Raw genomic sequence first — 21767 nt, 5'->3', positions numbered from 1 at the left:
TGCGCTACGCATATCCACCATCACGTGAAACTTACAACACTGGTACCAATGTCCAGCCAGTCTGAAATGAGTGGCTAACATAATCCTGAAGCTGATGTCATTCTGGAATCCCCCGTTCTACCTCCTTCAACCAAATGGCCTTGCTAAGGTTAAGATGTTTGGTCTGACAAAAAATTGTGAGAAACAGTTTCATTCACATGAGTGGGGAAGCAAGTTAGCGTCACTAAACTCACTTATGAGTTAACTATCAAAGTAACATGGCTTGGAGACAGTTCATACTGGCTAAATAAGTTAAAAGTAAATGTTGGCCACAGCAGAGAAGAGGCCTCCGCATCAATTTACCTAGCACCATATATAAAGGCCTAGCACTTAACTGTCGTCATCACGCCGATGATAAATAACGTTAACGGTAGCTGCTAGATGTTTTGGTTAACGTTGTGTCCCCAAACTGACTCATATGATTAGGTCAAATCATTACGTATCACAACGTTAACGGCAAGCCAACGTTCATGGATTCCAGAGAGAAGTGATATTAGACTGCTGAAATGAACGTAAGACACGTTGCTTTGACGAATTATTAAGAAAACGGTTAACTTATTAGTGATAGCAAGATGAACTGCGCCATCACAGCCATCGCGCTAACGTTAAGTTAGCTAACGGGGTGGGATCCCAGGTGTTACTTTAAGCTGTTATTACCACTGATTTAACTACTTGCCAGTGAACTTTTGCAATTATGTCGATGTCCAACTTATAAGCTTTCCTCATAGATGTTACCTCCATGTTTAAGGTGCGTTATGTAATGACCTCATAAAACACAACAGTTAGATAAAGTCAAATGTTTACCTAACTGGTTTGTCTTTGTTCTTTCGAGAAACCGCTAGCTTCTGGGCAGCTAGCGATAGTTACCACTTTGTGAGCTAGCTAAGGTAACGTTAGCTACTAGGATAAAGATGCAACCGATGCAACTCAAGCCACGGAGCTAGAAACTAGCTGATCAACAGCGAGAACAAAATTAAAACCATAACAGCTCTAGCGCAATTGACCATTCATCGAATTACCATACCTATGTGTCCGTACTCAAAACTTGTTCATGAGAAGTGTTCTTACCTTGTAATTTACTGTACTGAAACCCAAGCGCAAATACGGTCAGATTTATGTAGCTAGTCCTAGCGAGCTAACAAAACCAGACACGTCCGAGCCGAGGTACTTCTCGCTTTGCGCTGTTACTGGAACTTCTTTGCTAAACTTCCTGGTAGGCAAGGGCTTGCATGACGTATTTCAGACCGCCTTTTAACCAGCTTCTGAAGACTTTTCTGTGCTGTGCTGTTTAACCCTCGTTTACTTGTCATACAAAGTTGAATTTCGACTGTAGGTCGGGAACATATATACTATAGTATACTGCTCTGGAAAAAGGATGTTGACATGTCAAAACAGATAGCCTAGGCCTACGGTCAAAAGTGGCAACAGCTGTGGCAGCTCCCCTATCTAAACGACAATGGTAATGTTGCGACTTTATGGCTGCCAATCATATGACTTATATGAGTCATAGTTTCAATGAATTACGTTGGACCACAAGTAGACTAGGCCATTAGTCATTCTCAAGGCCTGACAGGTAAACTATATCCGAAATTAAACAGTAGCCCATCCTGAACGATCGCACATTTCAACTCAAATATGGTCTGCACTGACTGAGAAACAGTGGCATAGGCACCCTGGGTCGTACTGTGGCAGACTGTTGAGGTAAGTAATATATTTCTTTCTATTTCCGAAGTCCTACACAGTTGGTTGAGTTTGGGTTAGTGGTGTTGTTTTGCTTGTTTCCTTTTATCTGCATTCGAGAAGCGCAGTCTTGAGGGTTCCGTCCACCTTCTTAAACAAGCAGTAGGCCTATTGTCAAATGAACTGACCCCTCGTGTGTCTGTTTCCAAATGTGCCATTGTAAGTTAATGGTTATGGTGAAAAAATGTCAGCATGATAGAAGGGTGATAGAGAAGTATAGTGATTTTCAGTCATTCATGGTGGCAAAGTCTTGCTTGTAAATAAGCTATAACATATATGGGCAACATCCGGCCCGTGGGCTTTCCCTGACCGGCCCGCATAAGGTCCGTGAAAGAACAATAGTCAAGAGCCTAGCATAGAGATAATGCACGCAAATCAATATCGTTGCTTTTATTTTGAAAGCGACTGATATTTGTACGCCCATACCATTTGTGCGATGTGCATAGAGTTAATTTAATGATGGTAATGATTTAATGATGAAATATTGCTGAGTGTTGATGAAATGGTGGCACAGGCCTAAAGTTGTACTGACTCATGCACATTTTCATGGCCTAGCCTAATTATATAGATATTGTAGTTCTTTTTTATATCAGTCTTTGAAAACTGAAAAAAAAAAAGAAAAAAAAGTCAATGTCAAAATCTTTTTCGAGAATGAGGATTAAATACTGGACATAGATTAAATAGCCTATTGCTGTTTTTCCTTGGTCTCCCTCACATTTTCATCTGTTCTTACGAGTAGTAAACAAAACCATATGATTTACTTAATGTTATACAAGAACAGAATAGGACAGAATTGAGTTCAGACTTGAGTTGGGTATTTTGGGTCCGGCCCTCCTCAACAGTCCGTTTGTCATGTGGCCCCTTGGGGAAATGAGTTGCCCACCCCTGAGCTATATGGTTGTGGGGACGGCAAAAACAAAACACAGCTAAAAACGCAGTCTGGTGAAGACATCGGAAAAAAGGCTAATTTCTCAAAGCAGGTAGAAAGCACTTTATTGCAACAGCACATTTTGATTTAATCATTGGTTTTTGCCTGCGCTAGTTACTGAGCACACGAATGAACAGTGCAGCAAAGGACCCTTGAAGCCACATATCCAGATAGCTTGAATTTCAACAGTAGCAAAGGCCAGCATCTCCTTAAGCTATATTTTTATGTTAACTCTTCATTAAAACATTTATTCATACAAAACATTGTTGCCCTAGCTGTCATTTGGACTAAACAAACAATTTGTTTACAAACAACTTGTTTAGGCAATGTGTCCCACATCAGTATTGATAGTGGCAGCTTTCAAAAAAACAAATGTATAATTTAAAGTCCAACTGTAGAATAGTATTTCTTTGTGTTAGAAAGTTGGCATTTGAGATATATAAATGATGGCAAGTAGTTAAAGTAAATGAGGTGGGGGAGGTCACAATTGCAAGATACTTCCCCACTTTAGCAAAAACATTTCTGCAGGAAAAAAAACACAATTTAGTGTGTACCATTGTGCACACATACCCAGATGAATACTAAAGTCGCTAAAATGTCTTGGAAAAAGTTGAGCACAGTGAAAGTCAACTCAGTAGAGGACTTGACTATGGAACATGCACAGCCCCTGTCCGTTCAATGAGTGGCTGCAAAATTAGTCTGATTTCAGTGTTAAAATGTCCAAGTCCAAGTATCACTAAACAGTTGTTTTTATTAGCAAGTATATTGATATCGTTTCCATTTTCAAAACCTTGATTTATTTGATTAATACAAAGCGAAGTTATATCCACCAAAAAGACAGCAATTTGTTTTGTTTCTCCTTCTATCTGACCTATTTGGATTAATTTTCTCAATTTGAGGCAACACGACATTAGACACATTTTGCAGCAAGACTGTTCCTCTGTGACATCATTGTCATTGGGCTGTTTTATGAAGAGGCACTAGGGTCAGGGATGCTGGGACTCGCTACCAAACTAAACCATGAGTGTATGGACAGACACTAATCACAACTACCTAATTCAGATAGGAGGGGCAGAATTAAAAAAGAAAATACAACTTCATTTCTAATTAACATTGTAAAGGAGTTCCTGATTGACATCATAAAGGATAGACCATGATGATTCAAAGCTACACCTCTATGCAAGCTAACAGTACAGGCTAGACCTTCACGCTCCTACGCTAAATTCATATTTTGTTCTATTCTCCAGATGGGAGGAGGTATGAATGCCAACGTGTGCTTTTCGTTACCCTTACATCTTGAACTCAAAGTCAAACATGGTTGCTTGCACATGGACAACCCTTTCAGTGGAAAAATCAGTGAGTGAATGTGCATTGCTGTGTAAACGAGATCTCTGCTCAATGGTTCATTGGTATGTTGTAGTTACACTTGATCATGCACAAACTAGAACAGAAAAAAAAAAAAAAAAAAATCCACAATTTAAGTATTTAAGATTAAGAACATCACGAGGTTTGTTAGGTTATGGCCCATAGTTTTATAGGAAGAGTGTGGAGGGAGGATAATAACAGTCACTGACAAAAACACAGATCTATACGGATAAAATAGTGACCCAAGTGGTGGAAGATTAGACTCGGGACTCTTAAAGAATCAAGTGCAGACTCCCCTAGCTTCTTTACAAGTGTCCAAGGTAGGAGACAACTGCAGAGGAGAGAAAGGGGTAAATAATTACATCTTTACATGAGCAAACTTACACACAATACACCACAGTAACATGTAACATTGCACATGCATATTGCATACACATGTTCACCCACCAAAAAATACAAACAAAAAGAGAGGCTGAAGAGAAGCGCTTTCACTCCAGGCTGAGCAGCTCCACATCGAAGATTAGGGTTGCGTTGGGCGGGATGATCCCTGGATGCCCCTTGTTGCCATACGCGTAGTCAGCAGTGCAGGTCAGCTTTGCCCGCTGCCCCACGCTCATCTAAACGGACATTAGAGCACAAAAGGAGTCGCATTCAGTTGCCGTTTCAGGTGCAGAAAACCTGAAAGGGACTCCTGACTAAACCCTAAACTAGATTGTGTTTCATAGGTAAGGTAGCAGCAGACTGCAGCAGATGGATTGTGTTTGATAGAAGCCATTATTTATACACACACATTATATTTATACATCTAAACTGAGAAATAACACAAATTGTTGTAAAGACTGTTCAAATGTATGCACACCAACACCAGGAACAGTCCACTACCCCCCTCCAGCTACATGTCACTAACAATCCTAATTTAGACAAAATGATCCACAGTGATATACAGTGGTGTGTAGTCAGTGACCAGATCTGAAACACCTGTGAGTGAATAACATTTTGCAATAATTGAGTTGAACTCAGTTTCCTGCCACTGTCTCTCTTTGACTGAAAAGCTGACATCTAGCTGCTTGTCAGCAAAAGAAAAGATAATTGAATTTTATTCCCCATCCACCACAAGTGTTGCACATTTTTCCTTTTATCAGATAGAGTCTCTACCCATCTGTAGTAAATGACATAACACATCCCAGGGAGACTGCTGGAGGAAACCAGTGACCAGGATACATCAAATAGGTCTGACATGGCAGGCAAGTTAAAACTGCTGTGCGCCGTATCAGCATTTGTTGGGGCAAGCGCCACACGTCATAAAGCAAAGAGTAACGCCACAGACAGCTCCACGCGTCATAAAGCAAAGAGTAACGCCACAGACAGCTCCACGCGTCATAAAGCAAAGAGTAACGCCACAGACAGCTCCACGCGTCATAAAGCAAAGAGTAACGCCACAGACAGCTCCACGCGTCATAAAGCAAAGAGTAACGCCACAGACAGCTCCACGCGTCATAAAGCAAAGAGTAACGCCACAGACAGCTCCACCCGTCATAAAGCAAAGAGTAACGCCACAGACAGCTCCACCAAGTCATAAAGCAAAGAGTAACGCCAAAGACAGCTCCACGCGTCATAAAGCAAAGAGTAACGCCACAGACAGCTCCACCCGTCATAAAGCAAAGAGTAACGCCACAGACAGCTCCACCGTCATAAAGCAAAGAGTAACGCCACAGACAGCTCCACGCGTATCATAAAGCAAAGAGTAACGCCACAGACAGCTCCACGCGTCATAAAGCAAAGAGTAACGCCACAGACAGCTCCACGCGTCATAAAGCAAAGAGTAACGCCACAGACAGCTCCACGCGTCATAAAGCAAAGAGTAACGCCACAGACAGCTCCACGCGTCATAAAGCAAAGAGTAACGCCATAGACAAGCAACGCCATAGACAGGTAACTCTGCTTTGCCCCGTTGTTGGTTCCGGCATCTGAACCGCTGTGTTCCGCCTTCATTACCACACGCCCTTCATTACCACACGCATTACCACACGCCCTTCATTACCACACGCCCTTCATTACCACACGCCCTTCATTACCACACGCATTACCACACGCCCTTCATTACCACACGCATTACCACACGCCCTTCATTACCACACGCCCTTCATTACCACATGCATTACCACACGCCCTTCATTACCACACGCACACAAGGCTTACGGCATTGCATACCTGCACTACCCCTTCCTCCCAGCCACGGATCACTTCCTGTTTGCCAATCTTGAACTTGAAGGGCTTTTCACGGTCGCGGGAAGAGTCAAACTTGCGTCCATCGGTGAGGGAGCCTAGAAGGGAGGGAGATAGAGAGAGAAAGAGAGAGAGAGGAGAGAGAAAGAGAGCGGTCATTTCCCCGGAAGCCCTTGCAGACCACCAGATGGGTCTCTGTCGCCACCCCCACCACTTAGCATTCACACTCTGAGGCACACAACTACAGACAGGGACGCATGAGAAGCCCACAACTACAGACAGACAGAGACGCATGAGAAGCCCACAACTACAGACAGACAGAGACGCATGAGAAGCCCACAACTACAGACAGGGACACATGAGAAGCCCACAACTACAGACAGGGACGCATGAGAGGCCCACAACTACAGACAGGGACGCATGAGAAGCCCACAACTACAGACAGACAGAGACGCATGAGAGGCCCACAACTACAGACAGACAGGGATGCATGAGAAGCCCACACTGCAAAGGAACATGTAGGCCAAGTGGTGTGGGAGCGCAACACTATGTGTAGTGCACTAAGGGAGCACAACATTATGTGTAGTGTACTAAGGAGCGCAACACTATGTGTAGTGTACTAAGTACTAAGGGAGCGCAACACTATTGTTTTTAGCACTATTAGTTTTACGGCCGGCAGATATATCAGACCAGACGCTATTAATGGTTACAACAATGGCATAATCAGATAGTAAATTGTTTATTTCTCATCTCTGATCTACAAATCTAAGCAAAATGACATTTTAAACACATTCAGCAGCCATTACCGAGGTCATCCGCCATGTTTGTTTACCTTTTACAGCTGTTTGACGTTGCCGCAAGGGATTATGGGTAGGAGGGAGCATGAAGTGTGCATCGATGCTGCCTCCAAAAATGTTATTCCCGTTATTTGGGAATTCTAAGATATCTTAAAAGGCAGCAGAATTTGTTTTTTCGGTTTCGAAACGCACTTGCTGCCTTGCTCCCCAGTTAGATATCTTAAAAGGCAGCAACTTTACCCGTTTCGAACACACCCTATGTGTAGTGCACTAAGGGAGCGCAACACTATGTAGTGTACTAAGTAGTGAGGGAGCGCAACACTATGTAGTGTACTAAGGGAGCGCAACACTATGTAGTGTACTAAGTAGTGAGGGCGCGCAACACTATGTGCTTATGTGACACGTAGGGCAAATGATGGAGAATCATACGTGACAAACACACAAGAAATCGACCACATCTTAGTTTTCCTGCTGTGATTCCTTCCTGAGGGAGCACTGAGGTTTCTGTGTCAAGGAGAGGATTCTCCGTTCAGCAGAGACAGCCACAGCACTCGTCTCTAGCCTGTACTCAAGTGAGAGGAAACGGGGCCAAAACCTGCTGTCCACACAGATCACCTCTACAAGGTAAAGCCTGCATCGTACTGCTATCCCCTTATCCAGATCACCTCTACAAGGTAAAGCCTGCATCGTACTGCTATCCCCTTATCCTCACACTCAGCAGTATCTGTATAGGGCTAGGATGTGACCATAACAGTATCTGTATAGGCCTAGGATGTGACCATAACAGTATCTGTATAGGGCTAGGATGTGACCATAACAGTATCTGTATAGGCCTAGGATGTGACCATAACAGTATCTGTATAGGCCTAGGATGTGACCATACAAGCACACTTAACATGTACTGAAAGTACCTCAACAGCTGCAAAGACTCATTGACACGCGTTCTATGGATGTGTCAGTATATATCACTTAATCACAAATCAAAACTGACTTTACACATAACCTGACTAAATGAATCGCTTGCTCAGTTTTCCAAATGGGTCAGCATGGCTAGTTATGGTGTTATATAGTCCATTCATTGGTAAAATAACAACAACAAAAACAATTAATAGTAGGCCTAATAATAATAAATAACATCAATAATAAATTAAAATACCCGTTTCCCCCCATTCATAATAACTGTAATAAAATCCCTTTATTTTCCACACAAAAAAATAGTAATGTTAATAAAGAATGTGGGTAGTATTTCAAAGTTACATAATCAAACACCAGCCTCACTGCCTTGATCGCAACTGTCTAGCGCTTTGGAAGTGAGAAGCTCGTCGTAGAAGCATTATCTTAAGAAAATTAAAACAATTCCTTGTGCACCTGATCGGTAACTTAATTAAAGACTTATCCACTCAGAACTCCTTAATGCACTAACTTACAGCCAATACACCGAGTCACAATATCCCATGGAGTCAATCACCCCAGACGCTGATAATCCGCTCTATCCAACGCCGCCAATCCTTCGAGCTCCAACAAAGGCAAAAAATCAGACGGGGTTTAAAAACAGAGCTGTCTTGTCTGAATGAGACAGATGCAATAGGCTGTCGACGGCTGGACATCGTGAGTAAAAAAAAATATTTTTCAATTAACTTCAAGTGGAGCTACATGGAATAACGATGCACGATTAAAATAAAATAAAAATAAATCTGCGTTTTAATTTAACACTAGCGTAGAGTACAAGATGGCTATATACAGTGCACCCAGTTTCATTGAGGTTGTGCCGGGGTGTCGTTTGTTATAGCTAACAGTGCCTAGCGTAACAAACGTTAACGTCTATCTGTTCGTATAATAGATTGACACGATTTTGTAACGTTAACGAATAACGTTAAGATATGCATGGTTTCAGCTTTACACTGACCAATCTTACATACACGAAAGCATGCTGATCTTTACAGAGAAGACCTTTCCATTTATTGTAATTTTACAGGGAAACCGTGTTGGGTGCATACCCAGTTAGCAGATAGCTAACTACACACTGGCATTGCTGGGGCCATCAGCTAGGCTTGTTTGATACGATTCGTAATAGAGGTTGCTTGTATAGCTAAAATGGTCGATATACCGATATCTTGAATATATAACACCAAGTTAACGCCCAGTTTCATAGGTACTCAATCGGAAAACAATAAAGCTACTAAGTCACTTCAAACCTATTTAAGACTCACCGACATAATGCACCACACACGTCTGTCCTTTTTTGGGGAAAGTCCTTCCTGTTAGAGCGCGCAGAGAAAAACAGGAAAACAGGCAAGAGCCCGCGGTTAAAAAAATGAGATCAAAAGGAGACAAATAATATCAAAATATATAAACATTTAAATACTAAATTTTCATAATGGATATTAGATGTTTTATGTTACCATCGCCCGGGGTTATTGTCTCAATCTCGACTCCCATTTTGTTCGACAGTATCTCCGTCCAAAAACGACACCCTCCCGCAATCTGCTCCCTCGGCGGCTGTTCCAAGCTGTCTCTATGCAGCGTTAAAGACCACGTGACACCGACGTACCAAAGCGTTTGGTTTACGCTTGTACGGCCTTCGACGCCGGAAATGGTGAGACGAAAAAGGAAATAACACAAGAATGCATCTGTTTGAAGCAAAGATAACCTAGTCCTATATCTATGTATAAAACCCAAGGCTCTCTCTTTATGTAAAAGTCTTTGAGTCCCCTATTGACATGTTTTCGTCTTTGTTATTGAATTTTTTTAAAAGGAAATGGAAATCTCTTTTAATAGCCTCTTGTGTGTTGTTTTGTGTTGTAATATCCTTATGTATTTTTCTTTATCCATCATACCCAGACAGCACACATACATCTGCCCGATGTCGGTTTCAGATCAGCATGGAATCCTCCCATATAATAATGTCGCAGGGTATCGGCCTGAAGTCGCTTCCATGTATGTTGGCTTTTGATCGTTCCTACTACCCAAAGCAGATCCCGAGCAGATCCCGCTTATCTGTTTTTTTACCCCAGCTTCCATGTATGTTGGCTTTTGATCGCTTACTACCAGACGCAGATCCCGCTCTATCTGTTCTTTTTCTATGCGGTGTAGCAGGCAGCCAGGCACGTCAGATCAGCCTCCTGGAGCAGCGACTTTCAGGTTGGTAAATTCACTCATGTAAATTGTCAGAAAATAGGCATTGTGTCAATTGTATGACTGTTTATATATTTGCCTGCTAGACTTAGCCATAACTTGGTGTACATTACTTTATAAAGAGCTGTTTTGGGGTAATTACAACTTCGTTGTGAACTAATTCACGTTAGCTAGTTGAGCTAGCACTGGAAAATATGTTAAACCTAGCTAGCGGCTATGGCGAAATGTTAACAGCATCCATGATTACCGGTACAAGGACAGCAATATGCTTGGGTGTAAGAATAGCACGTTATTATTTGACTGTGAGACTTAACCCAGGAAAGGCTGTCGTTTTTGTATGGAGAGGAGTGGGAGCTAGGCTATTAGCTAACGTTACTGTCTTTGGCTGAGCTAACCTGCTGGTCGTGTCATCATAATGCCTTTGCACAGAGGAAATGCACAGATAAATCAGCAATAAATCAGCTGAAGTTCCCAAAGCAAATGTAGGCTACTTTTCAGTCCCAACTTTCTCTAGTCACTTTCAGAGTTCGTGGTTTTGGGGCGTTAGCTAAGAAATAACGGCATTGCTTCGCCTCTGCTTGATTGAAAAATCAGCTGAGGTAATGCTAATGGGTTTGAAATCTATTTCTCCGAGCTCGGTAGTGGTTCTCTGCATCTATGAAAATTCCTTAACAGCAATCGGTAAGGGTAGACTTTAAAGATGAAAGTGTTGCGGTGAATTAATTGTTGTTTTTGTCTCTTGCAGGAGAAGAACCTGATTTTTGGGGGAACATTTTCTAACAGCATTTTTTCATCATCATCAGACTTTTTTAAACATTAAATAAAATGAATTGAAAATATTTCTGGCATCTTTCTTGTGTCTTTATAGATCTAATTTGCTGTTGAAATTAATAAATGGATAAACTGATAAATTAGGCTCACTTTAGGTTGTGTCTTCGTTTAGCCTAATGAAACCTAGTCTAGCGTAAAGCGTTAAATAAGTAAAAATGCCATGTCAAACAGTGCTTGGGGTAGCCTGTATCCGGTATAGCCAAGACTGACGTCGATGGCAAAGCATTCTGCTTTGGGGAAATATTTGCTATGGTATGGCATGGCCATGGTATTCAAATACTGTATATGTTCAACATAGGCTGAAAGTTATGTTTAATGTTCCTTCTCCAAAAAAGTTTTAAATTATTAATCTCTAAAGTAATGAGTCAAAATCACAAACAACTTCAGGCGGCGCTCTCTTCCATCTAGCCTGGCCCAGCTAGATGGTGTTCTCCCCCCGCTGCTCGTGGTTCAGTCCTACCACAAGTGCAAAAAAGGAAAATTAGAAAATTGAAGCATCATTTAAATTTTTAACTTCTGAACAGAAAACCGTAACTGTGCTCAATTGAAAATCAAAATAAGCAACAATAACCCATTTACTGTGCCGTCCTAAAGAATGGATAACAGATTTTTAAGCCGATTTTTATATATATATTTTTTTTCATGTGAATTCGTGAATTCTGCAAATAGAACATAGCACTGCAAAGCGTTACACGGACCGGGTCTAGTCCAGTCAAGAGCAAGTTTATTTTGTTACTAAATATAGCAGTCTAGCCAATCCCATAAAATGGATAATACTGTCGAATTTGAATCTATTGAAAAGTGACCCTATTCTTAGAGAAGTGTTTCTGGTCCCCCCAAAAATTACTTTTAGGGGGGCCCCCACCCTTCGATACAAACTAGTACCAAGCCATCTCAGCGTGAGCAAAAAGACCATTTGGCTCCACAGACAGATATTGGGTACGTACAAATGTGGATTTTGCAACCATAGTTCTTTTGTTTAATGGGATTCTTGTATTGGTGTCCTTAGCCTAAGAGATATGACCACCTAGTGGCCTTTTCTTGTATTGTTTACCTGGGAATTAATTACCTATTGTGAAGTCATTACCTGTGTTATCCAGGTGTTTGTGATTAGCTAACCTTTTAAGAGAAAATTGTTTGTTTGAGCACCATACCCTGAAAAAGGCGTTCTGTGCCGCTATACGTGGGGTGCTGCCCAGTTTATGTTTTTTAAATGTGACATAGCCATGTAAAATAAACATTTTTGGATACGAAGAGTGCCTTGGATTTCCTCCTTTTTTCAAATGACTTTTGTATTCCCTACACCTTCAATTTTTTCTGCAATTCCTGAGACCTTTGGACTTTTCCTCATCACATATGTTGAGTCTTTGAGGAGGGACTTAAGAGAAGCCATGGCCTTAGCGCAGTCGACCACTGAGAGACGGCAGCGTAGGCAGACAGAGGTCTATAACAGGAGAGCAAAAGGGTCTACCTGTTAATGTTGGTGATAGTGGCCAACACATACCTGTCAACACTCCCGTTTTTCCTGGGTTTCTCCCGTATTTCAAGGTCATCTCCCAGCACCCTCCCGTTTTGTTATTTCTCCCGGAAAACTCCCGTAATTTGCATGGCCATCAAACTTCATTTTAAAATCATTGATCCATTCAGGTTGCCAGATTCTGTATGAAATACACCCTACACATACACAATCACTTAGTTTCAATTTCAACCGTTTTGTCATAGGCTAAAACCTGGCAACCCAAAACCCAAATAAGGTAGCGGGTGCCGACTGCGCAGCCTAAGTCTCGTCGTAAGCAAGCGGGCTAGTTGAATGGCCTACTCCAGAACTAGCTGTTGTGAAATTGTTGGGAATTTATTTAATTGATTAACACATCGCATAAACTGTTATTGAGTGTTGTTGATACACTGAACTTGTACCCTCGGAACCAAATCTGACAGCAAGCAGCTTTGGAGTTTTGCAAGTAGGCTGCAGGCAGGCAGCTGGTGGATACATAACTGGCATGCGTAAGGTAACGGTAAGGTAAAAGCAACGACCGAAATGCAGTGTTGAAACACATGTATGAAACGTATTAAATATGCAAACACAGATCCGGTATAAACACTGACCCCCCCCCCCGAAAAAACAAATCTCCCGTTTTTGGAAAGCTAAATGTTTAGCGCAGTCGACCACTGAGAGACGGCAGCGTAGGCAGACAGAGGTCTATAACAGGAGAGCAAAAGGGTCTACCTGTTAATGTTGGTGATAGGGGCCAACACATACCTGTCAACACTCCCGTTGAAGCAGCTGGTCGTATAAAAAAATTGCACAGAAACCTCATCATGCCAGTGAATTTTTTGCCAGTTGATGACAGAAATGACACTGACGAGCACCTGTCTTTCTCTGGAGACAGTATTAGGGTGCATTCAAGGCACTTCGGAATGACAAGGACCGCCCCCGTGGCTACTTTGTTTTTCCCACAGCAAGTGTTCATGTGCTTTGCCGTCAGAGTGTGTGACAAACAAGGATGCCACAACAAAGGTGAAAACATACACTCACTAATCCTAAATAAACAACTGTATTTGCTTAAAATATAGTGTAAGACACTTCTGAAAGAAAGATATACAGCTTTCAAGTGACAAAAACGGCAAATTCCCAAGTTCACATTAAAACTGTTGGACATGAAAGGCCACATCGACTACAAACGAACTACAACGTGATGACAAAAGTGATGACGAGCCCCTAACTGGGCAACTCTGTTAGCAAAATCTAGCCCCAGTTTCCGACCTCTGACTCACACATTACGTGACGTGAATGACGCGGAATGATGATGTTTTGCCTCGGAAAAAGGGTTTTCCGAAGCCCATGAACGCTAGGTTAGTGTGGCTGACAGCCTACAGTCTAGCCTGGACGATGACACTGATGACAGGACGGTTAGATGGGTTGCTCTGGGTTGGTCTTCCTGGTTGCTCTGACACGCATAGTGGGGACTCAGGGGATTTGACTGACTAGACGGAGGGACTGTAATAATTCCAGACTCGGTCAGAGTGGAATTAGACGCCTCAGCGTCCTCAGTGACAGTCCTGCGTGTGCTGTGTCGGACATGTGTGTTGGCGAGTCTCTGCCTGTTGATCCCCATTCGATTTTCAATTCTTCCTCCCACACTGGTATTGCTGCATCTCCTGTCTCTCCTGGTCGCCATAGGGGTGGCGTACGCACAAGGTTTGGTAGAAGGCTCATACAGACTATGTCTGCTCAGTGGGTGCGGAGTCTTTTTAGAGGAGGTCACTAGAGTACATTCAAGTCAAGTCAAGTTTATTTATATAGTGCATTTGAGGTCATTCAATGTGCGTTACATGGCAAATTCAGATATTTTTTTGTATATTACTTATATTTACTGTGTAGGCAATTTTGATGTTTAATCAGTAAAATCTCTTTATACAGTCTGTTTGATAAGTTTCATTTCTACAAGTATATCCCTCATCACACTGGTTACTTCCCTTTGAAGGGACACCAGGCAAGCCTGATGCTTATTCTCTACGAAACTCCGGTCTGAAGCTCCGGTCTGAAGCTCTTTTCCTTTTCTTTGCGTCTTCCGTCAAGGGTTTTCGATGCTTCTTCGCCGGCTCTGCCATTATACACAGGTTTGCAACAATCTCTAGCGTTTTCGCTAGCCTGCCTCTGTGCTGTAAACTGATCCTGCTTCGGGTCGGGCGGGTAGGATACACCGAACTTGCAAGTGGGATATTCTTCCTACAGGCAGTAGGGGCGGCGAGAGAGCCTTTTTATTCCCCTGAATGAGTCATTTAACCATATACCGACTTACGAAGATGATTAATTAACACGAAAACGTTGCCTGGTGTCCCTTTAAGGGGGAGAAGTTTCAGTATTTTCAGTCTATTGTACTAGACTTTGTGTTCACAGTTTTAGTGTATCCCTGTTTATGAGGTGTAGATGGCACCTTACCCAGGATTAGTTTGGGGACTAGCAAGCCCCTTACCTCTCTAGTCCGTCACCGGACAGCTCTTTTTAGCTGGTGGACCTGTGGTCCTGATTTTGCGTTGCACTTACCTGTGCTACTTGTCATTGAGGGTTTACCTTTTTTTATTTTTTTTTTCCTTCCTGTATTTTTTTTTTTTTTTACAAAATTCAGTGAAATCAGTGGGGGTGAGTGTAGCAGGAGTGATTGCGTTTCCCTGAATTTCCCCCCATGATAATCTGTGTCTCTCTGTTCTGTTAATTTTTCCCACAGTTGTGTTAGGGTTAGTTAGAGTAAAAGTGACGTGGGGCTCGGGGCTCAGGCCTCCCCCCCCCCCTTGGATGGTGCATCTTGCACGCATGTTACACTGAGCAATAAATTCTGTAAATAAGATCCAATTCAGTTGTCACATGGACTTGTATGGATATGTATGAATTTAACAACAAAACACAACGCAGAGTATATTTAAGGGGTCAAAACACTCCCGTTACAACTACATTGACTGCACTGCACTGTTTACCTGTTTACATTTGGTCCTGCGCTGCACTGTTTACCTTTGGTCCTGTGCTGTTTACCTGTTTACATTTGGTCCTGAACTGCACTGTTTTACATTTGGTCCTGCACTGCACTGTTTACCTGTTTACATTTGGTCCTGCGCTGTTTCATCACTGCCTTTGTTTTGTTTTTCAGTTTCCCGCAGACGCTGCCGTCCCTAATTGGTCCTGTTGAGTCCCTGTAGGAGGTGTGCCGGGCTAAACAAAAAGGGCTCTCCCGTGGTCTGGGGGAGAGATTACTTTGAGCGGCGTTACATGACTGTCTTGAGTACTGTAGTAGCCAATTCTCAAAACTCATTAGTGACACTCGTGTCTTTCAACATTATTGCAGTATCCAAGCATATTGTAATACTGGTAACACCCAAAACTACACAATATATTTATTTTTTATATTCCTGATCAATGGAAACAAAACGTAAGTGATTCTTTGTTTTTCATTTTTAATACATTTCCAAAAATCTCAAACAACTTTTTAAAGTGGTCATTATGGGGTATTAGCTGTAGAATTTTGAGAGAAAAAAATCAATTGAATCCATTTTGGAAAAAGGCTGCAACATAAAATGTGGAAAAAGTGAAGCACTGTGAGTACTGTCCGTACGCACTGTATACACTGCGTTCCAAATTATTATGCAAATTACATTTTTATCAGATTTTCCTAAATAGTTGATGTAAATGACAGTATAATTTTCAAGTCAACAACCATTAGAGTATAATTCAAATTTTATTGAACAAACCTTCCAATGATAACAGTATTTTTTTTTTTTTTTCAAAAATAAAAAACTCAAAATGCACTGTTCCAAATTATTATGCACAACAGAGTTTCAAGACATTTTATCGGTTGTAAAGAACTAAAATTGGTCATTTGTTGAATTTGCAGCATTACGAGGTCATAGAAATTAAATCAAAAGTTATTTCAATCAAAAACATCTTAACAGGCCAAGTTACTTGTTAACATAGGACCCCATTCACCAACTATCCATTACTCCATCCATCAGGGCCCAGTTTTCCGATAACGGAGACACACTCCTAAGAGGGTTTTCTACGATTCATCTTACGATTGTTCGTTTGGTTTTCCCGACTGTTTCCAGAACATGCTCGTAGCATGAACGCGTGTGCACTGCTCTTAAGATGCTCTTAAGGGGAGCTGTCCACGTTAATAGTTCTGAAATGTCCTCTAATTTGATGGTGATGTCAGGTGACTGCACGTCACAGCTATAGGCCTACCGTTTAAACTTCGTATCTACACATTAATTCACATCAATACGAAAATAGAAACACTTTAACATCTGCATGTAAGCATCCCAAGGCTAGGTTACCACACAAGTACCACCCAAGGCTAGGTTACCACAGACATAAATAATTGTAATTATTTAAGATTAGATTGTTGCACCATGCAATAATTTTCCGCGGTGTCACTTAAGAACACGTTTGAAGATAAGAAAGAAGTCGAGTAAGAAAGTGAGGAAATGTGTAGGCTTAGATTTTGATGCAGTACAGACTAAACCACATGTTCCTTTCTCTGCTTTTACTTCATAGGTCTAATAAATTATAGCCTTCACTTAGCAAAGATAATGGCAAACTATTCTGGCAACGTCTCGTTTCATAACTGGATTGCATTTTGGTCCGCTTGTCATCACATTATTATGACCATTAAATGTAGGCTATTTTGCACGCTAAAATCTGATTCATCACAGGTAAACACAATAAAGAATGGGAACGTAAATTGGATTATGTATTCTAAGTTGTAATTCCTCTGTATGTCCTGTTGGTGACCTCAGTGAGAAGTACTGTTAAGACGCTCTTAGCCGGTAACGAGAACTCTGGAGCACTCGTAGATCTACGAGTGTTTTCACAACGTTCTTAAGCTACGATGGTTTCGCGAAACAGTCGGCAAATCTTAAGACGTTCGTAAGAGGGACTTCACGAAGCTCTTAGGCATAAGATGCTTTCGGGAAACTGGGCCCTGGACCGTCTAGGGTTGCACGGCATTCATCCATAAACAAAACTGTTTTGACAATTAGTCTTAATGTATTCCTGAGCCTAACAGGAATGGAGAGCACTGGGTAACTCATTCCACCAACATGGAAACCACTGAGGAAAAGAGTCTTGAATTTGACCTAGCGTTTATGACTGGTCGACACAACAGACGCTCATCGGAAGACCGCAGTGCGCGGTTGGGGATATACATCTTGATCATTGAATTAAAATAACAGATATATATATATGACATGTCATCTGGAAAACCTGTATTTATCTAAATATACACTATTGTACATAATTAATCTCTATCGTCTACATAACTCCACAGAATACTGTACTCAACCTGCACGGTATTTAATGCTGCTTTTGCACTTCTGGTTGGATGTCAACTGCATTTCATTGGCTATGTACCTATTGGGGCAGCCGTGGCCTACTGGTTAGCACTTCGGACTTGTAACTGGAGGGATGCCGATTCGAACCCCGACCAGTAGGCCACGGCTGAAGTGCCCTTGAGCAAGGCACCTAACCCCTCACTGCTCCCCGAGCGCCGCTGTTGATGCAGGCAGCTTATGCGCCGGGATTAGTGTGTGCTTCACCTCACTGTGTTTTCACTGTGTGCTGAGTGTGTTTCACGGATTGGGATAAATGCAGAGACCAAATTTCCCTCAAGGAATCAAAAGAGTATATACTTACTTACTTACCTGTACTCTGCTAAATAACGTTGAATCTAATCTAATTGGTAATCGTAATTCATGATATGTTGTCAAATATTGTTAGTAAGTTGTGGGAAGTGTACATAGCTTACTTCTGCTTAAATAACTCCTAAACGGTTTTGTTCAGAGCCGAAAATGCAACTGTATTTGACAGACGACAGATAGGTTGCTAGTGACATAATATTAGCTTTCAGTGTTTTACAATGTCTCTGTAAATTATGTTTAATTAAAAACTATTTCATTCGTCCCGGTTCTTTTGCCTGCATCAAATCGCACATTTGCATTTAGTGCGCATCTACTGTAGGCTTCACATGATTTCTAAGCGACGTGTAGCTCATATCTGACTACAGAAAGAAATGAATGACACCGGCACTACGCACAAATTAATTTAAACTTAAACCGTACTTCCCTACATTTGTTGAAAGTGGTTACAGTTATTTCCATTCCAATAACTTCACACACTGCATTTCCATTCGCACTTGTTTTTTCTACTGTTTAGTTTAATTTATTGAACTGCTCTATTTCTTATCCTGGACTGCCACCTACTGGATAGAAAAGGCAACAACCTAGTGATTATGTGAATAAAAATTTACATGTTTGAATGGTCAAAAAAGGATAAATCATAGGGGGCCACACATTAGCTTGGTGTTAGGGTAGCATACTCTGCACATTAGCTTGGTGTTAGGGTAGCCTACTCTGCACACTACCTTGGTGTTAGGGTAGCCTACTCTGCACATTACCTAGGTGTTAGGGTAGCCTACTCTGCACATTACCTTGGTGTTAGGGTAGCCTACTCTGCACATGTCATTGACAGTGAGTGGTAACTTCAGTCATTTGTATTCATCATGCTAAAGATCTGACACCAGACACGCTAATGCCTGAGCCAAAGGGAAAATGATAATAAAAGAGAGAGACGTTGAACTTTAAAGTCTATAATGTTGGTTTGGCTCTTCATTGTTATAATAAAAGAGAGAGACGTTGAACTTTAAAGTCTATAATGTTGGTTTGGCTCTTCATTGTTATAATAAAAGAGAGAGACGTTGAACTTTAAAGTCTATAATGTTGGTTTGGCTCTTCATTGTTATAATAAAAGAGAGAGACGTTGAACTTTAAAGTCTATAATGTTGGTTTGGCTCTTCATTGTTATAATAAAAGAGAGAGACGTTGAACTTTAAAGTCTATAATGTTGGTTTGGCTCTTCATTGTTATAATAAAAGAGAGAGATGTTGAACTTTAAAGTCTATAATGTTGGTTTGGCTCTTCATTGTTATAATAAAAAAGAGAGAGACGTTGAACTTTAAAGTCTATAATGTTGGTTTGGCTCTTCATTGTTATAATAAAAGAGAGAGACGTTGAACTTTAAAGTCTATAATGTTGGTTTGGCTCTTCATTGTTATAATAAAAAGAGAGACGTTGAACTTTAAAGTCTATAATGTTGGTTTGGCTCTTCATTGTTATAATAAAAAAAAGAGAGAGACGTTGAACTTTAAAGTCTATAATGTTGGTTTGGCTCTTCATTGTTATAATAAAAGAGAGAGACGTTGAACTTTAAAGTCTATAATGTTGGTTTGGCTCTTCATTGTTATAATAAAAGAGAGAGACGTTGAACTTTAAAGTCTATAATGTTGGTTTGGCTCTTCATTGTTATAATAAAAGAGAGAGACGTTGAACTTTAAAGTCTATAATGTTGGTTTGGCTCTTCATTGTTATAATAAAAGAGAGAGACGTTGAACTTTAAAGTCTATAATGTTGGTTTGGCTCTTCATTGTTATAATAAAAGAGAGAGCGTTGAACTTTAAAGTCTATAATGTTGGTTTGGCTCTTCATTGTTATAATAAAAAAGAGAGAGACGTTGAACTTTAAAGTCTATAATGTTGGTTTGGCTCTTCATTGTTATAATAAAAGAGAGAGACGTTGAACTTTAAAGTCTATAATGTTGGTTTGGCTCTTCATTGTTATAATAAAAGAGAGAGACGTTGAACTTTAAAGTCTATAATGTTGGTTTGGCTCTTCATTGTTTTTATAATAAAGAGACGTTGACTTTGAACTTTAAAGTCTATAATGTTGGTTTGGCTCTTCATTGTTATAATAAAAGAGAGAGACGTTGAACTTTAAAGTCTATAATGTTGGTTTGGCTCTTCATTGTTATAATAAAAGAGAGAGATGTTGAACTTTAAAGTCTATAATGTTGGTTTGGCTCTTCATTGATTCACTCATCAGCCAAACTTGTTTTTAAGATGTTCATGGCAAACATTGATGCATGTGATTAATTTAGATTAATTAATCACAGAGAATGTAATTAATTCAATTATGTTTTTTAAATTGGTTGACAGCCCTAGTTTTAACGTTAGAAAGACGTTTATTAGCAGTTGTTTTCCCTCATTTTGATCTCTTTCTTTTTCCTGTTTTTGCTTTTTTTTTTTCCCAAGGGCGTAGGTTTGGTCTCAGCTTTTGTGGGGACATATCCCCAACTCCTGTTGTCACAATACCATCATTATTGTTTCAATACCAATAGCAAGTGAAGAATCTTGATTTCGATACTTTTGCGATTTATTAAAATTTGATTTGGTTTGTGTGATCATTCACATCAGTGGCAACCATAGAATTCGATTTACCCTCCACACACACACACACACACACACACATAGAAAGTGATGGTTGTCATAGGTTTCTATTTCATATTTTGGAATTCATATAAACGTTCTAGTTTTAATTATTTATAGTATTTTTATGATCTGCATAATTACTAATAGCTAAACATATTTAGTCATTTGAATACATCATGATATTTAAATTATTAGGCTAGACACTTGTCTTCAAAGTGTAATTCCAGCGAAAATTGACCCAATGGTGTTTTTCTGCATTAAAACATATCAAATAAGCCGTGGAGACAGTATTTTTCGTTGATCAACCACTACAGAGCTTACTCCGGTATACACTATAGCCCCAAATCGCAAATTAACTAAGGGCCATGAGCGAAACGCTTCCCAAATAGCATTTTTTAACCAGTAATATTATTCAAAACAGCATCAAACCTCGTCAGTAGCTTGCTCAGGGTCCCTACACATAAAATGAAGCACCAACAACGTAGTTAGCGAACCTGGAGTTCATTAAAGTATATTTTCAGATGGCTAATTTAACTTGTATTTGAGTAATATTTCATCAAAGTATTGGGACTTTTACCTCTGGTGGAATGTCACCAGCCGTAGTACATGTTGTTATTGTGGTGGCTCACTGCCCCCCTGACCTCAGTACAAGTGGTGCGTCCACTCACTGCCCCCCTGACCTCAGTACTCACTGCCCCCCCTGACCTCAGTACAAGTGGTGCGGCCCACTCACTGCCCCCTGACCTCAGTACAAGTGGTGCGCCCACTCACTGCCCCCCTGACCTCAGTACTCATTGCCCCCCCTGACCTCAGTACAAGTGGTGCGTCCACTCACTGCCCCCCCTGACCTCAGTACAAGTGGTGCGTCCACTCACTGCCCCCCTGACCTCAGTACTC

General features: G+C 40.9%; 2 protein-coding genes and 1 long non-coding RNA gene across 4 annotated transcripts in view; 1 reads left to right on the top strand and 2 right to left on the bottom strand.

The window, feature by feature from the left end:
* The window catches only part of sdcbp2 (syndecan binding protein (syntenin) 2), a 36840-nt gene extending 35366 nt beyond the window's left edge, over positions 1-1474 (bottom strand). The window contains exon 1 of one of the 2 annotated variants that reach the window (XM_048241592.1): positions 1108-1474. The gene's annotated coding sequence lies outside the window, so the exon portion shown is untranslated. The remainder of the gene's footprint in view (positions 1-1107) is intronic. The other variant, XM_048241591.1, reaches the window with a different exon arrangement.
* A 1276-nt stretch (positions 1475-2750) lies between these two features.
* On the bottom strand, positions 2751-9619 carry fkbp1ab (FKBP prolyl isomerase 1Ab). The gene is made up of 5 exons (XM_048241593.1): positions 9498-9619; positions 9306-9353; positions 6284-6396; positions 4520-4689; positions 2751-4403 (listed from the first exon to the last, which is right to left on the bottom strand). Exons 1-4 carry the CDS (start codon positions 9532-9534, stop codon positions 4561-4563), a joined length of 327 nt encoding a protein of 108 aa, XP_048097550.1. The 5' UTR covers positions 9535-9619; the 3' UTR covers positions 2751-4403; positions 4520-4560.
* On the top strand, positions 9589-11025 carry LOC125293599. The gene is made up of 4 exons (XR_007193380.1): positions 9589-9691; positions 9937-10032; positions 10189-10236; positions 10976-11025. It is a non-coding gene; the product is annotated as an uncharacterized LOC125293599 (long non-coding RNA).
* The last annotated feature ends 10742 nt before the right edge of the window (positions 11026-21767 follow it).

This window comes from Alosa alosa, chromosome 4, assembly GCF_017589495.1.
Source record: "Alosa alosa isolate M-15738 ecotype Scorff River chromosome 4, AALO_Geno_1.1, whole genome shotgun sequence".
In the NCBI taxonomy this organism is placed as follows: Eukaryota; Metazoa; Chordata; class Actinopteri; order Clupeiformes; family Clupeidae; genus Alosa; species Alosa alosa.
The sequence above is the reverse complement of the archived record's forward strand: the minus strand, read 5'-3'. Positions and strand labels throughout refer to the sequence as shown.

Coding starts and splice junctions, on each gene's coding strand:
- fkbp1ab (XM_048241593.1), bottom strand. CDS start 9,534: ATGGGAGTCGAGATTGAGACAATAACCCCGGGCGATG. Junction 6,397..9,305: donor GTGTGTGGTGCATTATGTCG/GTGAGTCTTAAA, acceptor CCTCCCTTCTAG/GCTCCCTCACCGATGGACGC. Junction 4,690..6,283: donor GGGAGGAAGGGGTAGTGCAG/GTATGCAATGCC, acceptor ATGTCCGTTTAG/ATGAGCGTGGGGCAGCGGGC.